This window comes from Anolis sagrei, chromosome 6, assembly GCF_037176765.1.
Source record: "Anolis sagrei isolate rAnoSag1 chromosome 6, rAnoSag1.mat, whole genome shotgun sequence".
NCBI lineage: Eukaryota > Metazoa > Chordata > Lepidosauria > Squamata > Dactyloidae > Anolis > Anolis sagrei.
The window spans coordinates 39,641,170-39,662,013 of record NC_090026.1 but is presented as its reverse complement, the minus strand read 5'-3'; the positions used below and the strand labels follow the sequence as shown (position 1 = coordinate 39,662,013).

The following is a 20,844-nucleotide window of genomic DNA, read 5'->3' as shown; positions in this document are numbered from 1 at the left end:
TTTTCAAAAAGAGTACATGCCACTAATTTAGACGACACAATTTCACTGTTAGAGGTGGGTTTTCATTATATAGAAACCTCAACATCCCATTGATATTTCTGTACCTGCTACATCTTTTCCCCCCTTTTGCCATACAAAGAACAAGATGCACACGCATCCATACACATGTAAAGATGCAAAATCCTTTTTACAAGAGGAGATCTACCTCTGTGCTGAGGCCAAAGAGATAAATAGCACCATTTTACACCTGGCCTCTATGAGGTGCCACTTCCACACAGCAGGAAAGTAGCTGTGACTCAGACAACACATAACTAGCTCACTTCACAAACTTCTTTTCCTTAGATGATGTGGAGAGATGAGTATCAGAGTATTCCATTTGACGGTCTTAGTGCATGGTCACTCTTTTATTCAATTTGAACCACAGAGATCCTTCCAGTGTCCTTTGACCATCTGGTGCTGTCTTCTCAATCCATACACACATCAGAAGGTATTTTCCACGCACAGAACAATCAGGGAATCCGAGCAGCTCCATTTGTCCTTTGTGAGGAATTTGCCTGCAGCTGGAGGTGAGGCAAAGCCTTCTGAGAAGCTGGATGCTGATCGCCAATCTTGACAGTCTTGGTCTGGGGAATGGTCTCCTCGTAGTTTAACACCATGCCAGGCTGCCTTGTGTGTCCTAAACATGGAAAAATAGTGACGCTGAAGCATGAACAAAAATCAAAACCTACATTTGAGCAATTTCTTTTTGAGGACCAACTAAGGCCCCTTTCACGTAGCTGAATAAAATCCTACATTTTCTGCTTTGAACTGGGGTGTACGGCAGTGCAGACGCAGGTGTTCCAGTTCAAAGCAGATATTGTGGATTATTCTTCATTAATGTTTTGGGTTATATGACTGTGTGGAAGGACCCTAAAAGGCCAAAGATGTGTGTAAACTTGCAAGCTTTTAAGTTTTCTGGAACTCCTTACTAGGCTAGATGGGACAAGAAATCAATTGGGGTGTAATACACAAGAAAAGATTCATCTGACCTCAGAGAGTACAACCCAATTAAGTTATCCACAGCTCCATAGATCATTCATAACCCTAGTCACTAAACTAGATAGGATGACAGTAGTTCTCTGTAAATGTATCTCTCCTTATGAACCATCTAGGACTTTAACAACGTCTGGGGAGGCCCTGCTCTCGATCCCGCCTTCCTCGCAGACGTGTTTGGCGGGGATGAGAGACAGGGCCTTCTCAGTGGTGGTCCCTCGGCTATGGAACGCCCTTCCCGGGGAAATAAGATCAGCTCCCTCCCTTCTAACATTCCACAAGATGGTTAAGACCTGGCTGTTCGAGCAGGCTTTTACTACTGGAGCTGAATTAGATAAAAATGAATAATGGAATGTCTGATGATGCAATTGGATCATGATTTTAGTAAGGAGATGTTGAGGATTTTATAGATCTTATGGTTTTTATATTTTAAATGTTGGTTTTATAACTGTTTTTATAATTGTTTTTAACTGTACCCTGCTATTATTATGGCATCAAATCGCTGCCGATTGTGAACCGCCTTGTGTCGCCTTTGGCTGAGAAAGGCGGTATAAAAATGCAGTAAATAAATAAATAATGTGAAACTTCCCCAGTGACACATACAGAATGGACTGAGGAGATCGGATTGCTGCTGAACTTTTAAATTATAGTTTGTTTTCATTGTTTGCCAGTGTGCTTGAAAACTAATCCATTACCCTTCTGTTTTGCAATGTGGAGAAAGTTATTCATGCCAGTAGTAAAGTTACCAGGCTGGAATTTGGAAGATCCACAGAACTAGAAAACTCACTGGGTGACCTTGCACCAGTCATTCTTCCTTAGCCAGATCTGCTTAATAGGGCTGTTGTGGGGATACAACAGGAGGAAGGAGAATCATGCTGGGCCATAGCCAGAAAATAAATTCAGGGAGGGTTGAAAATTTCGGGAGGGGGGGGAGAGTTTTGAAAATTTCGGGGGAGGGGGGAGTTGAAACCTGCCTCTTAGCTCACGCTGAAGCAAAGAGCACAGCAGGGGCAGAACAGCCTTCAATAGACTGCAGCTCCACCCCTGTCAACCACCTCCACCAAGTATGGCCTCCTTAAGGAGAGCATTCAACTCCCCCTCCCCCCAACTTGGTTGCTTCGCTACATCGGCTATTGCTGCAAGTAATGACAGTGTGAATAAATTGTCAATATTTGCTTGTGATAGTGCTTGCAGATCTCTTAATGTGGAGGGACTCTTAATTTTTTGCATCTCATAGACTTAACATGGGGATTTGGTTAACCAGTTAAAATTCATGAGTAAACCAGGTTTATTTTTTTTTAACCTGACATTTTTTTGGGGGGGGGGGGGGTTGAACCCCTAAACAACCCCCTCCCCTTGCTACAGGCCTGGAGTCATATATATCACCTTGAGATCATTAAGGAAAACTGAGATATACATGTAACCAATAAATCTAAAATAAGGCTTACCATTATCTCAAAACACATTTCCTCATTTATTTATTTATTTACCATATTTATACCCTGCCCTTCTCACCCAAAAAGGGGACTCAGAAGGACTCCTCCTATCCCTTTTTAAATCCCTTCTAAAGCTGCTGCTTTTGGATTTAGAAACTCAGAATATAGAAATATTTCTAGTAACTGATAAACAGTTACCATAAGACCTCCATATTTGCAAGGGATAAGTTCCTGGAGTGATTCTGGTTACCTGAAACTACAGATATGACTGAACACCATTAAATTACTTGACTTCCGGTCCCAGCATGTCATAGCACTCTGTTTGAGGACTTAAGAGATTCCTAGAGAAAGGTATCCTAGTGAGATGTATCCTGGGATACCATAGAATCGCCTGAAGAACCTAGCACATTTCTAGAGAGACAATCTGTCCCTGGGCATGAGTGTGTGAAATAGCAAACACGAGTTTGGCAGATATGGGGTGTTCCTTTATTACTTTCCTCCCAACTTAGAAGAAGATGGCAAATATATTTTGGAAGCCCTGTCCTGAACATGCCTCACTGTAACATATTCCTGTGGGGGGCTTTACGTCCCCACACTAAACTCACCATGTGGAATCCGTCATGACATTGTGCTCATTGAAAGTGTAGATTGGAAACCTCATAGAATTGAAGTGTGAAGTGCCATCTCTAGTGAAGAGAGCATTCCAGCTCTTTGCCAATAGTTGGCCCTACAAGAGAATTACCGTTAATAGATATGAAACCAATACACATTTGGTACTCCAACGTTTTGCAGGCCCAGATCCTACAAGCCTAGCATTCAGACCCAAAGAACAACATCTAAACTGCAGAAACATGAAATTTGTGTAAGGTATGACTTTTTTAACATCAGTTTTCTGTAATAGAAATAAATAGATAGTTGCTTAGGAACTGCTTAACCAACTGCTTGGTAATGGCATCAGATACAATTGGTCTTTGGTATCTTCCAGGTTTTGGTTGTATGACCCCTCAGGGAGGCCAAAATCCTTAGGTCCTCAAGACCCATTATATACAGTGGTATAGTAAAATGATATCCCTTACACAACATGGCAAAATCAAGGTTGGATTTTGGGGAAACACTGAATCTATGGATGCAAAATTCACGAATACTGAGGGCCAAGCATATCAGAATCAGTTGGGTAGGTATTATGCAACTGTCATATACACGTAGCGTAAGAAGGATGGCAGTCTCAGGTATATATGAATTTCATAACATTTTGTAACTAACCTTAAGGTTGACAATAGGTAGGCCCCTGTCGGTTCTCTTCACAATTGAGAAAAGGCTTTGAGTGGATGAGGACAGGAAAGCCCTGAAGGTCCCTTGTAGCTTTGCCTCCTGTGACTGTCGATAGCACTGCAGGTCAACACCAGCAATCCCATTCATGTTTCCCATCAGAGGGGTGTTGAGCGCCACTAGACGGAGCTAGAAAAGTGAAGAGATTCTACATAATTATATCATACATAAGGAGGAAATGATTCAACAGTTAGAGTAGGTTAACCAGAACAGTAGCCATTCGAGTTATCTAGGGCAAAGGGAGATATATAGAGAGAAGACAATTACAATGTCATGGAATAGGAGAGTGAAGAAGGGGGCTTGTCCTCTAACTGTCTGCCAAGTCAAACAACTTAGCTTTGGGGATGGTCCCCTTGAGATGAAAAGGCCGTTGTTGGATTTGGAGAGAGGAGATGGAGTTCCAATGGTTTATTGGAACTCCACCTGACTAGGTGACCCATCCACCATCCACCTGACTAGGTGATGGTGACCCATCCCATAATCTGCAAGGTTTGAGTGAGTATAGAATCATAGAATAATAGAATCAAAGAGTTGGAAGAGACCTCATGGGCCATCGAGTCCAACCCTCTGCGAAGAAGCAGGAATATTGCATTCAAATCACCCCTGACAGATGGCCATCCAGCCTCTGTTTAAAAGCTTCCAAAGAAGGAGCCTCCACCACACTCCAGGGCAGAGAGTTCCACTGCTGAACGGCTCTCACAGTCAGGAAGTTCTTCCTCATGTTCAGATGGAATCTCCTCTCTTGTAGTTTGAAGCCATTGTTCCGCGTCCTAGTCTCCTCCAGGGAAGCAGAAAACAAGCTTGCTCCCTCCTCCCTGTGGCTTCCTCTCACATATTTATACATGGCTATCATATCCCCTCTCAGCCTTCTCTTCTTCAGGCTAAACATGCCCAGCTCCTTAAGCCGCTAAAGGTGGGTAGCTGAGACAGAATAGGGATTCTGTTGGTGTACTACCCAAGTTATCTGGTTGGTGTTTGGAGTCACCAAAAATAGAGGGCTGAAGAACTTCAGCATCCATGCTATTCCCTTCTTAGACTATTCTAAAGTTGGTAACTATTCTACTACTCAATTCTATAAACTTACAGTGAACTAGGATACTTTAGCTTCCCAGCAGCATTGGTTCCAGCTGCCAAGAGGCTTAGAAAAGGGGGGGGGGGGGAATCTACATTTCACAAGTGAGCTCTCAAACCTGGCCTTGCCTGTCTGCTTTTTGGGTGTTTCTTCTCTTTACCCAGTTGTGTAGGTAACCAGATTCTTTGTCTGAAACAGTACATGTTGTTGACAACTTGTGCCAGTGATATTGTCTCTTTATATGCATCTCTGCTTGAACTTACTGAAGGTATTCTGTCGGAAATCTTCGTTGGAGCACTCTGGATTGCTGTTTGGCTTTCATCCCTTGGGGCCTAAAGAAACAGCCAGGAATTATTATTTATTCAGAAATTTATATCCACCTTTTGATTGAAGGGACTTTACAACAGACTGCAACATTGTATGTGTACATCACATCCAATCCAACAGACTTTATGCCAGGGCTGGGAAAACTGTGTTTGGACAATAGCTCCTACCATTTGTTTTCTAACTCAGTAGCTGTTAAGAAAACTTAAATAGAGCTACTGAGATTGGAATGAGATGTTAGCAAGTAAAGAAGTCATTTTATGAATGAATGAATGAATGAACGAACGAACGAACAAGTAAGTAAGCAAGTAAGCAAACAGGTGAATAGTTTCACTCTAAAGGTATTGCATTTTTTCATCCCATTACCCTTTATCCAATAGTTAACTTGGCTGTCAATGTGGGTAACTTAAATGCCTGCTAGGTTTCTCTCTCTTTGGCTAGAGTGGTTGAAAACTGCTTATCTTTTTGTGGTTTTTTCCCCCTGTGCAAAACATTTAAGCAATTTCTTGGAGCTGCAGGACCAATGTTTTGAAAAGACAATAATCAAGCAGGTATTGGCACAACTTCAAAACCTGGGACAAGTCCTTACCTGATTTCTTTCTGTAGACACTGAAGGGTCATCTCCAACCAATGCCATCTCTGAATCATCTAACTGGATCAAGTGATAAGAACAGGCAAGAATAATTAAATAAATGCAAAACAAAGTTGTTCTCAAACTTTGCCGTCAGAGCCAGAATTGTCAAACTAATAAACCAAGTTATGTAATGAAGATTTAACAAATTGCTGGGCCATCTCTGCAAATCCTGTGGAGCATTTATCCTCAAGTTACACTGCAGAATACATACTGTAAGCAGGCCTGCTACATTTGGCATTTAAAAAGTCAGATATGTTTATAGAAATTTCCTCTTTCAGATACCAAATTCTATCAATCCCTTCAAACTGAAGTGTTTTGGCATCCTCACAAATCCTACCAGAAGCTTGCTCCATCCCTTGGGAGTCCGGAAGAAAGCTTCATTTCCTTCACTGACATAGACCAAGCTGCCTTCAGGGATGGAAGAAGCAGATTTGAACATCAGCTCTTTCGACTTGAAAGTCCAGGAGGTGCTCTGCAAAGCAGAGAAGAAAGGATGTCTTTAAAAGAAACATTATCATAATACATCTAGTGGACTGGGAAAAAGGATTTTTAAAAAATATATCCTTGAATTGGAAGATAGATTCTGTAATATCAATCTTAATGAAGTAGTTTGTTATACTGGCAACATTTCCGGTTTCCATCCCCTTGTGATAAATTTTGAATTGTAGATGTATTATGATAGTGCCTAAAACCACACACAAACACACATATATCAGATTCTGAAATGCACATTGCTGTATGTTGATCTGTGCTAGCAAACCAAATATAAAGCTTTTCAATTCCACCAGGAACAGGTCTTTTGTAAAGCTAATGGATCTTCATTTCCAAACCAAATATTTTATATTAAGTGTAGCTCAAAACAATGTATTAATACTGAGAAAATCCACCACTCCAAAGCTGCTTTTAGGATTGGTGCAAAAGTCAGCGAGAACAGAGAATCCATTTTTGAGGGGCAGATGTTCCTACCCATCAAAAAGACCTGGTACTATAAGCTTACAAATCCTAGTTATATCACAGTACTGTCTTATCCTACCTACAATCGGAAGAAAATCCCTCTTTTATAGATAGTGGAAATCATTTAAGAAAAGGATGATACACTTTCTCCTTTGGTGAAAAAAGGGGCAGGTTTTCAATTGTTTCAAATATCTGCTTGCATATTTTAGAAACCAATTACCTTTCTCAACTAACGGATTATTTTTTGAAATCGCACTTGCCCATTGATTCCAGAGGGTTTGGATTAGAGTTCTCAACACCTTGACCACTCAGAATAGGTGATGCTGATAGTTCAAAATATCCGAAGGAATCTATAGATGGAGTCTAATACACTATCAATTCAACGTACCTTAAATCCATACTGGTTTCCAGTGGAAGAATCCTTTTGTGGCAGCTCAGCATCATCTGCACAGAAAAGACAAGACAAAAAAGAATGTTTTTTCTCTTTTGAAACAGACTGCAAGATATAATCCAGGAATGGGCAAAGTATGGCTCCAGGGCCATATGCAGCTCGCCTCTCCCAGTTGGTTTTGGAGACTTCAGTCCCTGCAGACTCCAAATATCTTTTTTCTTCTGACTCAAAAGAAAAATGACATCTCCAGGAGTAGCAATTTACTGTTTAAATAGATTGCTAGTTAGGGAGGCCATGGTGTTTAACCTAAAAGATACCAATTTTTCAAAATCAGGATGGGATTCCTTTGAATATTTAAATATAGCTATCGGATCACTTCTCAGTTTTCTCTTCTCCAGTAGCATCACTTGAAAACTTTCTCAAATCTGGCAGAAGATGAAACTAGGAATTGTTTGTAATTTCTAATTGTGTTAATTTCAGATGTCCCTCCCTGCAACTTGGTGATAAAAATGTAAACTGTTTCTGTCCCTTGTGTGCCTTCTCCCAAATTTGGAGGAGGGCACAGGAGCTGGGAGCATTCAAAAAAGTCAACGAGGAACCATGCTTTCCCCATCCCTAACTGATAGCATGTATAATTGCAGAATGGCACTGACCAGGCCTGCTGCTAAAAGGTCAACCTCAATATATGCCAGCAAGACTAAGGAAAGCATGCAAGATCATTCAAGACATGCAAAAACTGGAAACATGTGGTTAAGTATCTGTTCCAAATATATAGAGAAAAAGGCTTGCACCTGAATCTGCAGTTGAGTCCTGAGTTGCCTGGAAGAAAGAAGAGGAGACAGATGGATATCGTAAGAGGAAAGCATGAAGAAACATCTATCCCAGTACAGGATGTGTAATTGTGTATATACTAGTTTTACTATTCAAACCGAAGTTAAACAATATATTTTAAAGTAATTTCCCATTTGTAGAACTTGCTTGGAACACAATGATGTGATTCATTGGAAAGTATTTTTATTATACTTATGTTTTAATGTTTAACCTATGTTTTAATGGATATGGTATGTTTTAAGGCACCATGGAAGTGTGATTGTAAGCCACCTTGAGTCCCCCTTGGGGTATTCAAGGCGGCTTACAATAAATAAATAAACACTGGAAAGAAGAGTCAACGGCAAGGCATGCCAACCAGAATCCCAGATGGCACAAACATTCTCTAATGGAGCTATCCAAGGTGCTGAATCCTATTCTTGAACCATTCACAGGTATCCTAAAAGTCATATTAAATGGGATGTGGGAGTTCAATGTCTTTCCCCTTAAAACAACAATGTAAATAGAAGCACGGGATGGAGGGAATCTAGACCAGAAGGAGAATGGGGCAATTTTCTGTTAGCATTTTCCTCATGTGTTGCATCCTATGTGTTACACCTTATAAATATGATGAGTACATTCAGCAAAAATAAATAAATAAATAAATCGACAGCATTCCCACATTTGGTACTCTCCAGAGATGATGGCCTGCTAGGCTAGCCAGAGATCATGCATGTTATGATGAAACATCTTTAGCCTATAAAGTCCTAAATGATTATGGCCCAGCTTACCTGTCCAAATGTATCTCATATGAATCATCTAGGACCTTAAGATCGCCAGGGGGGGGGGGGGGCTGCTCTTGATCCCGCCTTCCTCGCAAGTGCGATTGGCAGAGATGAAGGACAGGGCCTTCTCAGTGGTGGCCTCCTGGCTACGGAACTCCCTCCCAAGGGATATTAGATCGGCCCCCTCCCTCTGACTTTCCAAAAAAAGTAAAGACCTGGCTCTTTGAGACAGCTTTTGAGAATGCAACGGAATAGATAACACAGAACTATGAACGCTAAACATGGAATGGCCAGACAATGTTATTGAATAACGTTTTTAACAAGATGACAGCGATGATTATATGCTTTAAAGGTTTTTATTTATGTTTTATATTGTAATGTTGATTGCTTTTAATGGCACTTTTATGACATCGAATTGTGCCAATCTGTAATCTGCCTTGAGTTGCCATATGGCTGAAAAAGGCAGGCTATAAATAGCATAAATAAATAAATAAATCTGCAGGACACTAGTTTAGGGAGGTTTATAGAGAAGAGGTGCAGAATATGTGCTTCCTTCGAGATATTAGCAGACTACAGTTCCCATCAATTGTAATCAGCTTTGCACATGGTGAGGAATGATGTACGTTGTGGTTTAGCAACATCATGAAGGGTCACACATTTCTCACCCCTGATCTATATTCAACAAACAAGAGTGTTTCAGATTGTTATGTCTCGAGCCACCATCTCCAATCATTTTGTTCTGGGCTAGATTCTTTTCACAAGAGAGCTCTGCCTTGCAAAATGATGCCTTCTGGGCCTTTGATATGTCTCTCAGGACTGAAAGCATCCATATGATCCTGTCAACTTACCGGCTGCTTGCATTGAGGTCTGGGTGGAACAGGATATACTCTCTGGAAAGGAAAATATCAATAAGCATCATAGGGCAAACCAGACTTCAAAAATGGAGGCAGGAGAGTTCAAATATAGATTGAAGGGAAAAGATGCAAGTTCCACCTCATCTTTATCAGAAGCATTCCTAATAGATAGAAAAACTGTGTTCAATATGCAAAACTATTTTACACTCAGTTAACTTAGTGGGAGGAGAGAACAGGAGGGGTGGAATTTAAAACTTCCCTGCAGAACCAGTCAAAAGCAGAATGCTACAACCTATCCTAACTTCTGTGTTCTTCCTCATTTAAAGCCTATAACATCTTGACTGCACTCTGTTGTTGAAACAGTCCCAGTTTCAACTGTGAAATGCTAGAAGGTATGCCAATAAGGTTTTCAGAGGTTATCTGTTTGGCTTGTGGAGGGTGTCTTCTGAGAGGGGTAGAAGGCGGTTTGCAAGGATCCTTGCGAGGATTTTCCCAGCGGAGGTTAGAAGGGAGATACCTTGGTAGTTTCCACATTCTGTTTTCCCCCCTTTTTTTGAAGAAGGTGATGATGGTGGCATCCTTGAAATCTGCTGGGATTTTCTCGGTCACCCACACTTTTTCAATGAGCTGGCGGAGTTGGTGTGTCAGCTCAGGCTCTCCCTCTCTAAAGATTTCAGCAGGAATCCCATCAGGTCTGCTGACTTTGTTATTTTTTTGTTGGCTGATGGCATTGTTGACTTCTTCCAAACTAGGCAGTGCTGCAAGCTCATCCCTGGTTTGTTGTTGCGGGATTTGTGAGAGAACCTCCTTGGCCACTTTGGAGCTGCGATTCAGAAGGCTTTGGTACTGTTTTTCCAATGTAGTGCAATTGATTTTTTGTCCTTCAGAAGTTTGGTTCCATCTGATGAGCGTAGAGGCTGTATGCCATGGTTTCTTGGTCCATAGATGACCTTTGTGGCTTTGAACAATCCCTGAGCATCATGGGTATCTGTTAGGTGTTGAATTTCTTCAGCCTTCTTTGTCCACCAGATGTTCTTGAGTTCTCTTGTCCTTCTTTGGACCTCAGCTTTTGCACTGGCATAGATCTTTTTCTCAGCAGCACAGTTGATGTCTCTCTGCCAATTAATCCTATATGATAAAAGGATTAATCCCAATGTGCTGGCACTGCAGAAAGAATAAGGGATGGTACTCACATATGGGGTGGGAATGTTAAAAAGTAACCCCATTCTGGGAAACGATAACAAAAATGATGGAAATAATATTAAAAATACCTACACAAATAAATTGAGGCATGCTACTACTAGGAACATTAGGAAACACAAGAATTAATGGAAATGAACATGGACTGTTTAAAACTATTATTTGAGCAGGACAAGCAGCAATTGCATGGAGGTAGAAAGATAAAAAAAAGTGGACACTGGAGAACTGGAACAATTACATATATGAACAGGTTCAATTTCAATTTATGACAAGTATCACAAAAGAGGATGTGCAAAAAGATAAAATAGAGGAAATAAATAATAAATGGGAAACACATACAGAATGAGTAAAAAAAGAAAAAAGCCAATACAAATATAATAAAGAAATTAAGAGAATTGTGTACATAACTAAAGATAACAATATAGTGGAAAATATGGTTGGGGAGTTGGGCGATGGCAGGGGTTGGGGTGGGCTGAGATAACAGGAGTTTTATTTTATTTTTCTTTATTTTTTATTATTGTTTGCTTAAAATCTAGTAGTAAATGTTAATAAGATAAAGGCTATGTAAAAGATGAAGATACAAACAAAAGAAATGAATAATTTCTGTGGTAGCCCCCCAACTCTGGAACTCTCTCCCCAAGGACATTAGACAAGCCCCAACGTTGGCTGTCTTTAGGAAGCGCCTGAAGACTTGGCTGTTCTAGTGTGCCTTTCCAGAATAGGAAACTCCTGGTTTCAAGTCCCAAATGCATCTTGCTAGAGATTCAGGATTATCTGCACATTGCACCTACCCAAATACCTCTACATATTACCTGTCACGACAGCACTTTTTAACTTTGTTCATTACATTTGGCCCGGCCTTTGGTTTTAAATTGCATCACGGTGTCATTGTTTTATTGCTTTATTGTTTTGCTTGATGTTTTATTATTTGCTTATGAGTTTATTGTGTATTGTATGTTGTTGTTGTCGGCAGCCTTGGCCTTTGTAAGCCGCATGGAGTCCTTCGGGAGATTTTGCGGGGTATAAATAAAGATAATAATAATAATAATAATAATAATATCTAGGAATGTGTTATATAAAATGTCCTAGGTATACTTGCACTAAAGGAAAATAAATGGAAATACTAATAATAGAATTTACAAATGTTTGTACAAAAGGTTTATGAATATCCGCAGCTAACTGAAATAAGTGTAAAGAATGAATTAAGAAGCAACGATAATAAAAAGCCATTCTTAAAAAAGCAAACGTTTTTCCTTGTTTTAGAATGCAGATTTGCTTCATGCTTGGCCAGAACTTTGTTTTTCCTCCCTTGAACCCAAACACACCTAACTTCATGCTGTGGCAGCACATTCCAGTTCAGTAGTAAAAGGCTGGACACACTTGCCTTCAAGGAAGAGACATTACTTATTATTTCATGATCGCTTTCCAAGGAATCTCAGAGTTCACCTGAACAAAGTTTAAAACCCCTGAGCCAGGCATTTCTCCACATATGGGAGTGTTCTTTTTTGTTATCTGCATCTATAGAAAAAGGATCTTTCTTTTCCTTAATGAAAACAGTGAAAAACTGGGTCCCTGGTATTCCACAAGGCACCATTCAAGAATAATGCAACTGCAGTCTGCTCCCATTTTCTTTATATTGGATCATAGTTGCATTCATACAACGTTTGGCAGAGTGTTGTCACTTATGACTGTAGAAGTGAGATCACTTACATTGAGGTAAACAACACCCGGGGGTCCAGGGGGGCCGGGGGGACCAGGTAGGCCTGGACTTCCTGGAGGACCTGGAGGACCCTGGATGGAGAGGAAAAGGAGACGGAGCAGTAGTTAACTGCAGATAACAAATGCTGAATTCTGTTTTGGCACATTGAATATTTCCTATCATTTACTCCATTGGGTTGTTGTAGGTTTTTTTGGGCTATATGGCCATGTTCTAGAGGCATTTTCTCCTGATGTTTCACCTGCATCTATGGCAAGCATCCTCAGAGGTAGTGAGGTCTATTGGAACTAGGAAAGTGGGTTTATATATCTGTGGAATGACCAGGGTGGGGCAAGGAACACTTGTCTGCTGGAGCTAGGTGTGAATGTTTTAACTGACCACCTTGATTAGCATTTGATGGTCTGGCAGTGCCTGGGGCAATATGTTGAGAGGTGATTAGAGGTGCCTGACTGTTTCCCCTCTGTTGTTTTGCTGTTGTAATTTTAGAGTTTTTTAATACTTGTAATCAGATATTGTTCATTTTCATGGTTTCCTCCTTTCTGTTGAAATTGTCCACATGCTTGCGGATTTCAGTGGCTTCTCTGTGTAGTCTGACATGGTGGTTGTGAGAGTGGTCCAGCATTTCTGTGTTCTCAAATAATATGCTGTGCCCAGGTTGGTTCATCAAGTGCTCTGCTGTGGCTGACTTCTCTGGTTGAAGTAGTCTGCAGTGCCTTTCATGTTCCTTGATTCGTGTTCTGGCAGTGCTGCATTTGGTGGTCCCTATGTAGACTTGTCCACAGCTTCAACAGAATTTCAATGGGTCATTCCACAGATATAATAACCCACTTTCCTAGTTCCAATAGACCTCACTATCTCTGAGGATGCTTGCCATAGACGCAGGTGAAACGTCAGGAGAAAATGCCTCTAGAATATGGCCATATAGCCCGAAAAAACCTACAAGAACCCAGTGATTCTGGCCATGAAAGCCTTCGACAATATATTTACTCCATTGTTGGGAGAGCTAAGACCATTGCTCCTTCCTTTAAAAAAGTAACTTGATGTGGCTTGTCATTTTTAAAAGAGTAACCCATTGCACTGATCGATACTATAGATCAGTGGTTCCCAGCCTTTTTTTTGACCAGGGACCACTTTGACCAGGGACTATCTCCAACATTAGTACCAAAATGCTTACGAATCAGTTTTTGGTCAAGTTTCGATTTGGTTATTTGAGGTGCTGATTCAGAAAATTCCATTGGATAGACCACAACACTAGTTTCTGATACAGAACATATGCCATCCAGCAATCGCCATCTGCTAGCCCACAGAAAAACGTATTTAATAAGTCTTGGCACTATAAGGGGTTTTTGCAAGAGCAGCCACTCTTGTTGCAATGGTGTAGTAATGGTGAAACAACAGACCATATTTTAGTTCTTGTGGACCAGTGGTGGTTCACAGACCACAGGTTGGGAATCACCGCTATAGATTTAATATTCTTTATCCCGGGACCAGGAGTATTTGGAATTTGGATTTTTTTTTTTTGATTTTGACAATCACTGAGGATGCCTGCCACAGATGCAGGTAAAGCGTCAGGAGAGAATGCTTCTAGAACATAGCCATACAACCCAAAAAACCTACAACAACCCAGTGATTCCTGCCATGAAAGCCTTTGACAATATTTTGAAATATATTTACATAATGAGTTCTTGAGGACAAACTCAAAGGTGAACACGAAACTCATTTATGTTTCATTGACACCACAAACACATAGTCTGGAGATAATTTTATCTTTTATTTGAAATTCCAAAATTTGAAATATCCCAGGATCTGAAATTGTCTACATAGATGGCCGAGAGAGTGAGTCCTGATTTCTTATGGTTCAATGTACACAAATGTTGTTTCATGCATAAAATTATTTAAAATATTGTATAAAATTAACTCCAGGCTAAGCATGTATGATACCAATGAAACATAAATGAATTGTGTGTTTATACTGGGGTTTCATCTCCAAGGTCTCATGACATGTATACACAAATACAGGTATTCCAAAATTTGAAAAATTTCAAAAAAATATTGAAATACAAATAATTCTAGTCTCAAGCATTTCAGATAACCTGTATTATCCCCTTTCCTTGATATATAATTCTTCACACACATTTATAATATTCCAACAATTATTTTGTCATTTTTTTCATAGTAGTCACATTGTTGACTATTATATTAGTTGTTACTATTATTAGTATTGGGCTGTGGTGGCGCAGTGGGTTAAACCGCTAAGCTGCAGAACTTGCTGATTGGAAGGTTGGTAGTTCAAATCTGGGGGACTGAGTGAACTCCTGTTGTTAGCCCTAGCTTCTGCCAACTTAGCAGTTCAAAAGCATGCAAATGTGAGTAGATCAATAGGTACTGCTTTGGTGGGAAGGTAATGGTACTCCATGCAGTGATGCTGGCCACATGACCTAGGAGGTATCTACGAACAATGTCGGCTCTTCGGTTTAAAAATGAAGATTAGCACCATCCCCCGAGTTGGACTCAACTAGACTTAATGTCAAGGGGAAACCTTTATCTTTTATTATTAGTATTATTACTGTATTCTGTCATATGCAAATATACTGCATTTGCAATGACCCGCCTGCTAGTTGAGCACCCCACACTTTAAAAACAGTTCTAGGGGCCCTGGATATAATTAGATGCTGCAAAATCAAATCCAAGCCCAAAATTGTAGGAAAATATTAGAAACTTACATGTTTCATGACTGCACCATATAGCTCTGTATCTCCTTTGCCATTCTAGAGAAGGATGAAGGGGAGAAAGATGCACACTCAGTAACCCATTGTCATATTCTAAAATGCCTTTAATTCCCTCAACTTTCCTAAGTTGCTTTTTTCTTATCAAAAAGCTTTATTCATCAAACTGGTGTCATTTTGGAATACATACATACATATCAATAGGCTGTTTTCTGCTTATACTCTGAGACTGTAGACATTCAAGTTCCTTTATGGACATTTGATATGGATCAGCCAATTTGCTGTCTGCTATAGGAACATTTAGTTACTACTGTTGTGCTCTGCTTGTCCATTTGTAAACATAGCAAATATTGCATCACAAAAGCACTGCTTCTAGACTTCCCACCACATGGTGAAGACGTGAACTTACAACAGGATGAAATACAGATACATTTGCACAACACTTTCTCCGGCCTCGCAGAACTCACATTCTGGGAGGTGAAGGGAGGGAAAGCATGGTAGTAAAAACTGGAAAAACCCAACAACTCCCCCAGCCATTGCTAGATCACATAGATAAAATGTGTGAGGGAAGTGTGGCCCGAGGTCATTATTCAGCAAAACAACAACAATAACAATTCAAACATGGGATATGGAAGCAATTTTGCCATGTTTACAACTTAGATGTACCTGGGCTTTTTTAGCCCCAGGACAGGCCTTTTTTAAGCTAGAAGTAAATCGCAAATCAACTTAAATTTTACTTCTAGTTTGAAAAATAGTCTCTCCTGGACATAAAAACAGCCCAGGAGGGTCCAAAAATGTTTTTCAAAATAGTTGGAAAGCACCAGATCTCTCCTGATCTTGGAAGCTAAGCAAAGTCAGCCCTGGTTAGTACTTAGAAGGGAGATCACCAACAAATACTAGGTACTGTAGGCTAAGGCTATCCTTCAGAGCAAGGAATTAGCAAAAATACTGTGGAGTATCGCTTGCCTAAGAAAACCTGTTGAAATTCATATCTCAATAGGTTACTCAAAAACACATATATACACAAATATTGCCCCAAATGTGCTTAGAGGGGACACCAGAAGGGTACAACCCTCAACAGTTCTGAGAAGAAGTCAATGTAGCTTCCCAGGCCATCACAGCTACTCAACCTTGCTTTAAAAGCAAAGTTTGGAACTCTTTTTTATATATTACAACTCCAATAATAATTCACTTTTCAGATTATAATTCACCAAAGAAGCAATCATTCCAGGAGATCAAATTTCTATTTTCATGGGATGCAGATGTCTCAAGAAATACCTCATGGTAGTTAAAAGGCACCCAAGGGTCAGATGGACCAGAGACATCAGGGAAACGTCCAACCATTCTGCCTTCTCCACAACAGCTGCGGCAATCCTGTGTGAAAATAGAATAAATGTTAAAACAACCAAATATGCCTCCTTTTCCACCATTGTGTCTCAAAGGATAGGAGTACTGCCTTCACAATTACGCACCAGCTCTCCTGGGTCCCCCTTTTCACCCTGCAAAACAAAAGCAATGAATAAATAAATACATACATACATCGAAAAAAGTTCTGGTCTTTCAGAGCTGAAAACATGGAAATATTGACCACACCAGAACCATATCGTTTCAGTGCTGGGGCAGGGGAAGGAAAAGCCATTCTTACATTAGGAGATGACTTTACTGTGGATAATACCTCCCTTCACAAACTTAGGGAACACGTTGCGTTGAATCCCAGGCCCTTAGAATGCTATCATAAACCTATATGATTCTCACATGCTGATTTATTATGATTTCTCAAGGCCTCCCACTATCCTGAATTAATAACCATTATGATGGCAGTTCCTTCCAGTTAACACTGTGCTTGGGAAGGTTTGTTGCTTTTTAGATAGGCTGTCTTGTCACAAAATCAAGCTGGTATTGTGGGCACCTCTGTTGTCTACACCCTGCTTCAAGGGGAACATTGCCAGTCCTGGGGTCTCCCTTGCCCTATTGGTTTTCCTCTCAGTTCTTGCTGCCTAATAATCTGCCCTCTTCTGGGGATGGATATTTATTCCATTTGCTTTGCACTCTTCATCTGGGAGCTGGGTAGATTGGTCCCAGAGGGGAAGGACCGGAGGTTTGGCACAGCTAGTAAATCACCAGCAATTATAAGATCTATCAACCGAAAGGTTGTAAGTTCAAAGCCCCGGGTCGGCATGAGCTGCCGACTGTCAGCCTAGCTCATTGTTTACCTAAGCAATTCGAAAACAGCTTCAGCTGTAATTAGATAAATTAGGTACCACTAAAAGTGGGGGAGGTGTTTTATGACATCATAAAGAAAGAAGATAGGAAATGCTGGGCGACCAAAAGGAAGGAGGAAGTCCTGATGGCTTTTCATCATAGAAGATAGAGCAATAGCACCCCCTGGACTCGAGCCCATGGCAGCAAAAACAGCTGGACACTGAGTCGAAACAAAATCACCTGTTCTGTCTGTCTGTGTATTGTCTACACAAAGCGGCATTGAATGTTTCTGTGTATATGTACTGTGATCCATCTTGTGTCCCCTTCGGGGTGATAAGGACGGAATACAAATAAAGTATAACCATGGACACGACTGGACTTAATGCCAGGGGAAAACCTTTACCTTTACCTATTATTATTATTATTATTGTTATTATTATTAGTAGTATTAGTATTAAGGGCAAGTATCAGGTGAATAACTTGGAGTGTGGTGGAGGCTCCTCCATTGAAATTTTTAAAGCAGACTCTATTATAGATTCCATCATCATCATCATCATCATCATCATCATCCTTGTATTTCCTACCTGCCTCTTCCCGTGGCTCGAGGCAGATTACAAAATAGTTAAAAACACATAATCATTGTAAACATTCCATAAATTACACATATTAAAAAGTATTTCTATAATATATATATTAAAATACAATACACAGAACAAAAATTAAAACACAGGACACATGTCAATGGGTTGAATAGCTAGGTGGGCAGGAGCTGGGGCTGACAGCAGGAGCTCATGCTGCTCCCCGGATTTGAACCTGTGAACTTTTGGTCAGCAAGTTCAACAGCTCAGTGGTTTAACCAACTGCACCACTGTGGGATCATTAGTGCTATGCACGCATATTTTGTACAGCCATCCTCACAAAAATCTGCATCTAATGAGCCTCTATAAGGTCATACTGAAGTCCTTCCTTCAACCTGTTCAGACAGAACAAAGGAAAGCCAGGAGTGTTGGATCCTAGTACATGTGCTTGCCAACTTCCAACAACAGCCATGCTAATAGTTTGATATCCAAGTCCTGATGCTTACCTTAGGTCCTGGAGGCCCCAAAAGTCTTGAGTGAGTATCACACTACAAGAAGAAAAGCAAAGGCATCCGTGAAATCCATTAAGAAGGACACAAACAAAAGCCAATAACCCCACTGTTAATATCGTAATTTGGGAAATTACTTTTTAAATAGGTATGACTTCCAGAACCCTCAGCTAGCTGTGTTGGGGAGATTGTGAAAGCTACAGCCCAAAATGTTATAGAAGTATACAAATAAAGGTGAGTTGAGCAGGAATGGGGATAATGTGACCCTATGGTTTCACATCATCAGTTACCCTAGATGATGAGATTTGCAGTTCTGATATATCTGGTGCAGACTTTCTCCTTCTATGTAATCTTAAAAAACAATCACAACCATTCCATGTATTTTCAAGTTTATTTTCACAGTGTAAAAGTCTAGAAACCTGAGATTTAAAAAAGCAAACACAGACTTGATTTTCAGTGCCCCGGAATCTTTCTTGCCATTTGCAACCAAACCAAGATAGCTACCAGGTGAAAAGTAAAGTACAAACTCTGGACCAGATTGCCCACCACTCACCTTACTTTCCCCAGGTAGGCCTGGAGGCCCCATGGGGCCAGGTAGACCCCGAGATCCCTTTTCTCCTGGATTGCCTGGGGGTCCTTGTAGGGCCATCTCACCTTTTTCACCCTGCAATGGCAAGACATAGGAATGATCAGTGTCTAATGCAAAACAAAAAAAGATCCATCACTGCTACCATTGTGAAATAAAAGGAAACATTCAGGTTTAGAAGCAGATAATCTGGGTTCAGCAACTAGATTATATGGCAGTGTAGATGGGGATCTTGGCTGCATTTACAATTTCCCCTCCCAATTTGATTCAAGGTACATCAGTAGACATAATCTAGTCTCCAGATGTGTTGGAAAATTACTTTTTCAAAAGACATTTGTCATAAAACTCGCTAAAGCTGTCTCATACACAGTCATTCATCACTGGTAATGTGGCAAAATAATTAACTCACTTCCTGACTATTTTTTGTTACTTATAGTTTTGATATAAGAATGGCATAGCATTCTTGTATTATGCAGTATCTCTCTAAAATAGAGAGATACTGGGCAGCTTTTGGTAGGCAACAGGGCTTTTGGTAGGCAACAGGTTGAATTGTCCGTAGAAGATTTTGGAGGGCTGTAGCCATTTGCATCAGCCCTTTACAAAAACAAAACAAAAGGTTTGAGGGCATTTTCAACACCTTTTTGGAAACCTCCTTTTTAAATACATGAAGTGAACAGGAGGAGATCCTTTTTCACAACACTGTGATCGGTTTGTTTCCTTTGTTTAAAAAGAGCCCATTACTGGTCCTAGACTGGGTAAAGTGGGAAAACACTCCTAGAAAGACATGGGCGTGAGGTGAAAATAAATGTTTTTGGATGTCTTGGGAGATGCCTGTGATCAGTGGGCATCTCCCACCACTGTTTTAAAATAATCCTAAAATGAAATAGCAACATTGCACTTGTCACACCAAATGAAGGAGCATCACAATTTTTTCTGATTGCATTCCTTTTCAAATTTGTCTGCATTGTGCTTGGGTTACCAACTCCACATTTCCAATTTATGATTCTTCTAACTCTACCTCCAAGCTGTAGTTGGAGTACAACTCCCACAATCACATATCCAGTGTAGCCTATGTGGCCTCCGGGCTAGAAAAAGGCAGGGTAGAAATGTAGTAAATAAATATTATTGTTCCTGGTCTTGCTTTCCCATTTTATGGCACCCATCTCTCCCCCAATATTATCCTTCTTTCATTCTTTTTCACCTCATGCCCCCCTTTTCACACCAATGGTTACCTTATGCCCATTCTGGCCTGGAGGACCTTCTCGTCCAGGAGGACCTTCCTGTCCAGGAAAGCCTGGAGCTCCTGGTGGCCCTACGAGGCCTGGAAGCCCTGGGTGTCCTTCATGTCCCATGGGTCCCGGAGAACCCTCTGCCCCTGCTGGTCCTGGAATGCCTGGGGCTCCAGTGGATCCTGGTGGTCCGGGCTGTCCTGGGGCACCTGGGAGGCCTGATGCCCCTTGCTGGCCTTCATGTCCTGGGAGACCAGGAGGTCCTTGAGGGCCTTCTGGCCCAGGGTATCCTTGAGGCCCAGGTGGACCTGGGTGGCCAGGTAAACCCTGTGATCCCTAGAAAAGATCCAGAATGACAGAGGTGTATGGGTGATATCTTAATTGCCTAGATACCATAGAGTATGGTTTATAGCCTACAGTGTTCTCAGAACCGTCGTTTCCTTAAAAGTAAGCTTTTTGAGTTTTTGATTGCACATGCA

At 40.7% G+C, this 20,844-nt stretch overlaps 1 protein-coding gene and 2 long non-coding RNA genes across 3 annotated transcripts; all 3 read right to left on the bottom strand.

Moving 5' to 3' along the window:
• Positions 1 to 596: 596 nt before the first annotated feature.
• On the bottom strand, positions 597 to 3,887 carry LOC132779452 (uncharacterized). The gene is made up of 3 exons (XR_010910087.1): positions 3,732 to 3,887; positions 3,074 to 3,195; positions 597 to 676 (listed from the first exon to the last, which is right to left on the bottom strand). It is a non-coding gene; the product is annotated as an uncharacterized lncRNA (long non-coding RNA).
• Positions 3,888 to 6,214: 2,327 nt separating this feature from the next.
• Positions 6,215 to 7,983, bottom strand: LOC132779451 (uncharacterized). The gene is made up of 3 exons (XR_009631802.2): positions 7,964 to 7,983; positions 7,170 to 7,225; positions 6,215 to 6,299 (listed from the first exon to the last, which is right to left on the bottom strand). It is a non-coding gene; the product is annotated as an uncharacterized lncRNA (long non-coding RNA).
• A 10,978-nt stretch (positions 7,984 to 18,961) lies between these two features.
• Positions 18,962 to 20,578, bottom strand: LOC137097430 (collagen alpha-1(XII) chain-like). Its single transcript, XM_067470543.1, has 3 exons — positions 20,369 to 20,578; positions 19,109 to 19,214; positions 18,962 to 18,969 (listed from the first exon to the last, which is right to left on the bottom strand). Exons 1-3 carry the CDS (start codon positions 20,486 to 20,488, stop codon positions 18,962 to 18,964), a joined length of 234 nt encoding a protein of 77 aa, XP_067326644.1. The 5' UTR covers positions 20,489 to 20,578.
• Positions 20,579 to 20,844: the final 266 nt, after the last annotated feature.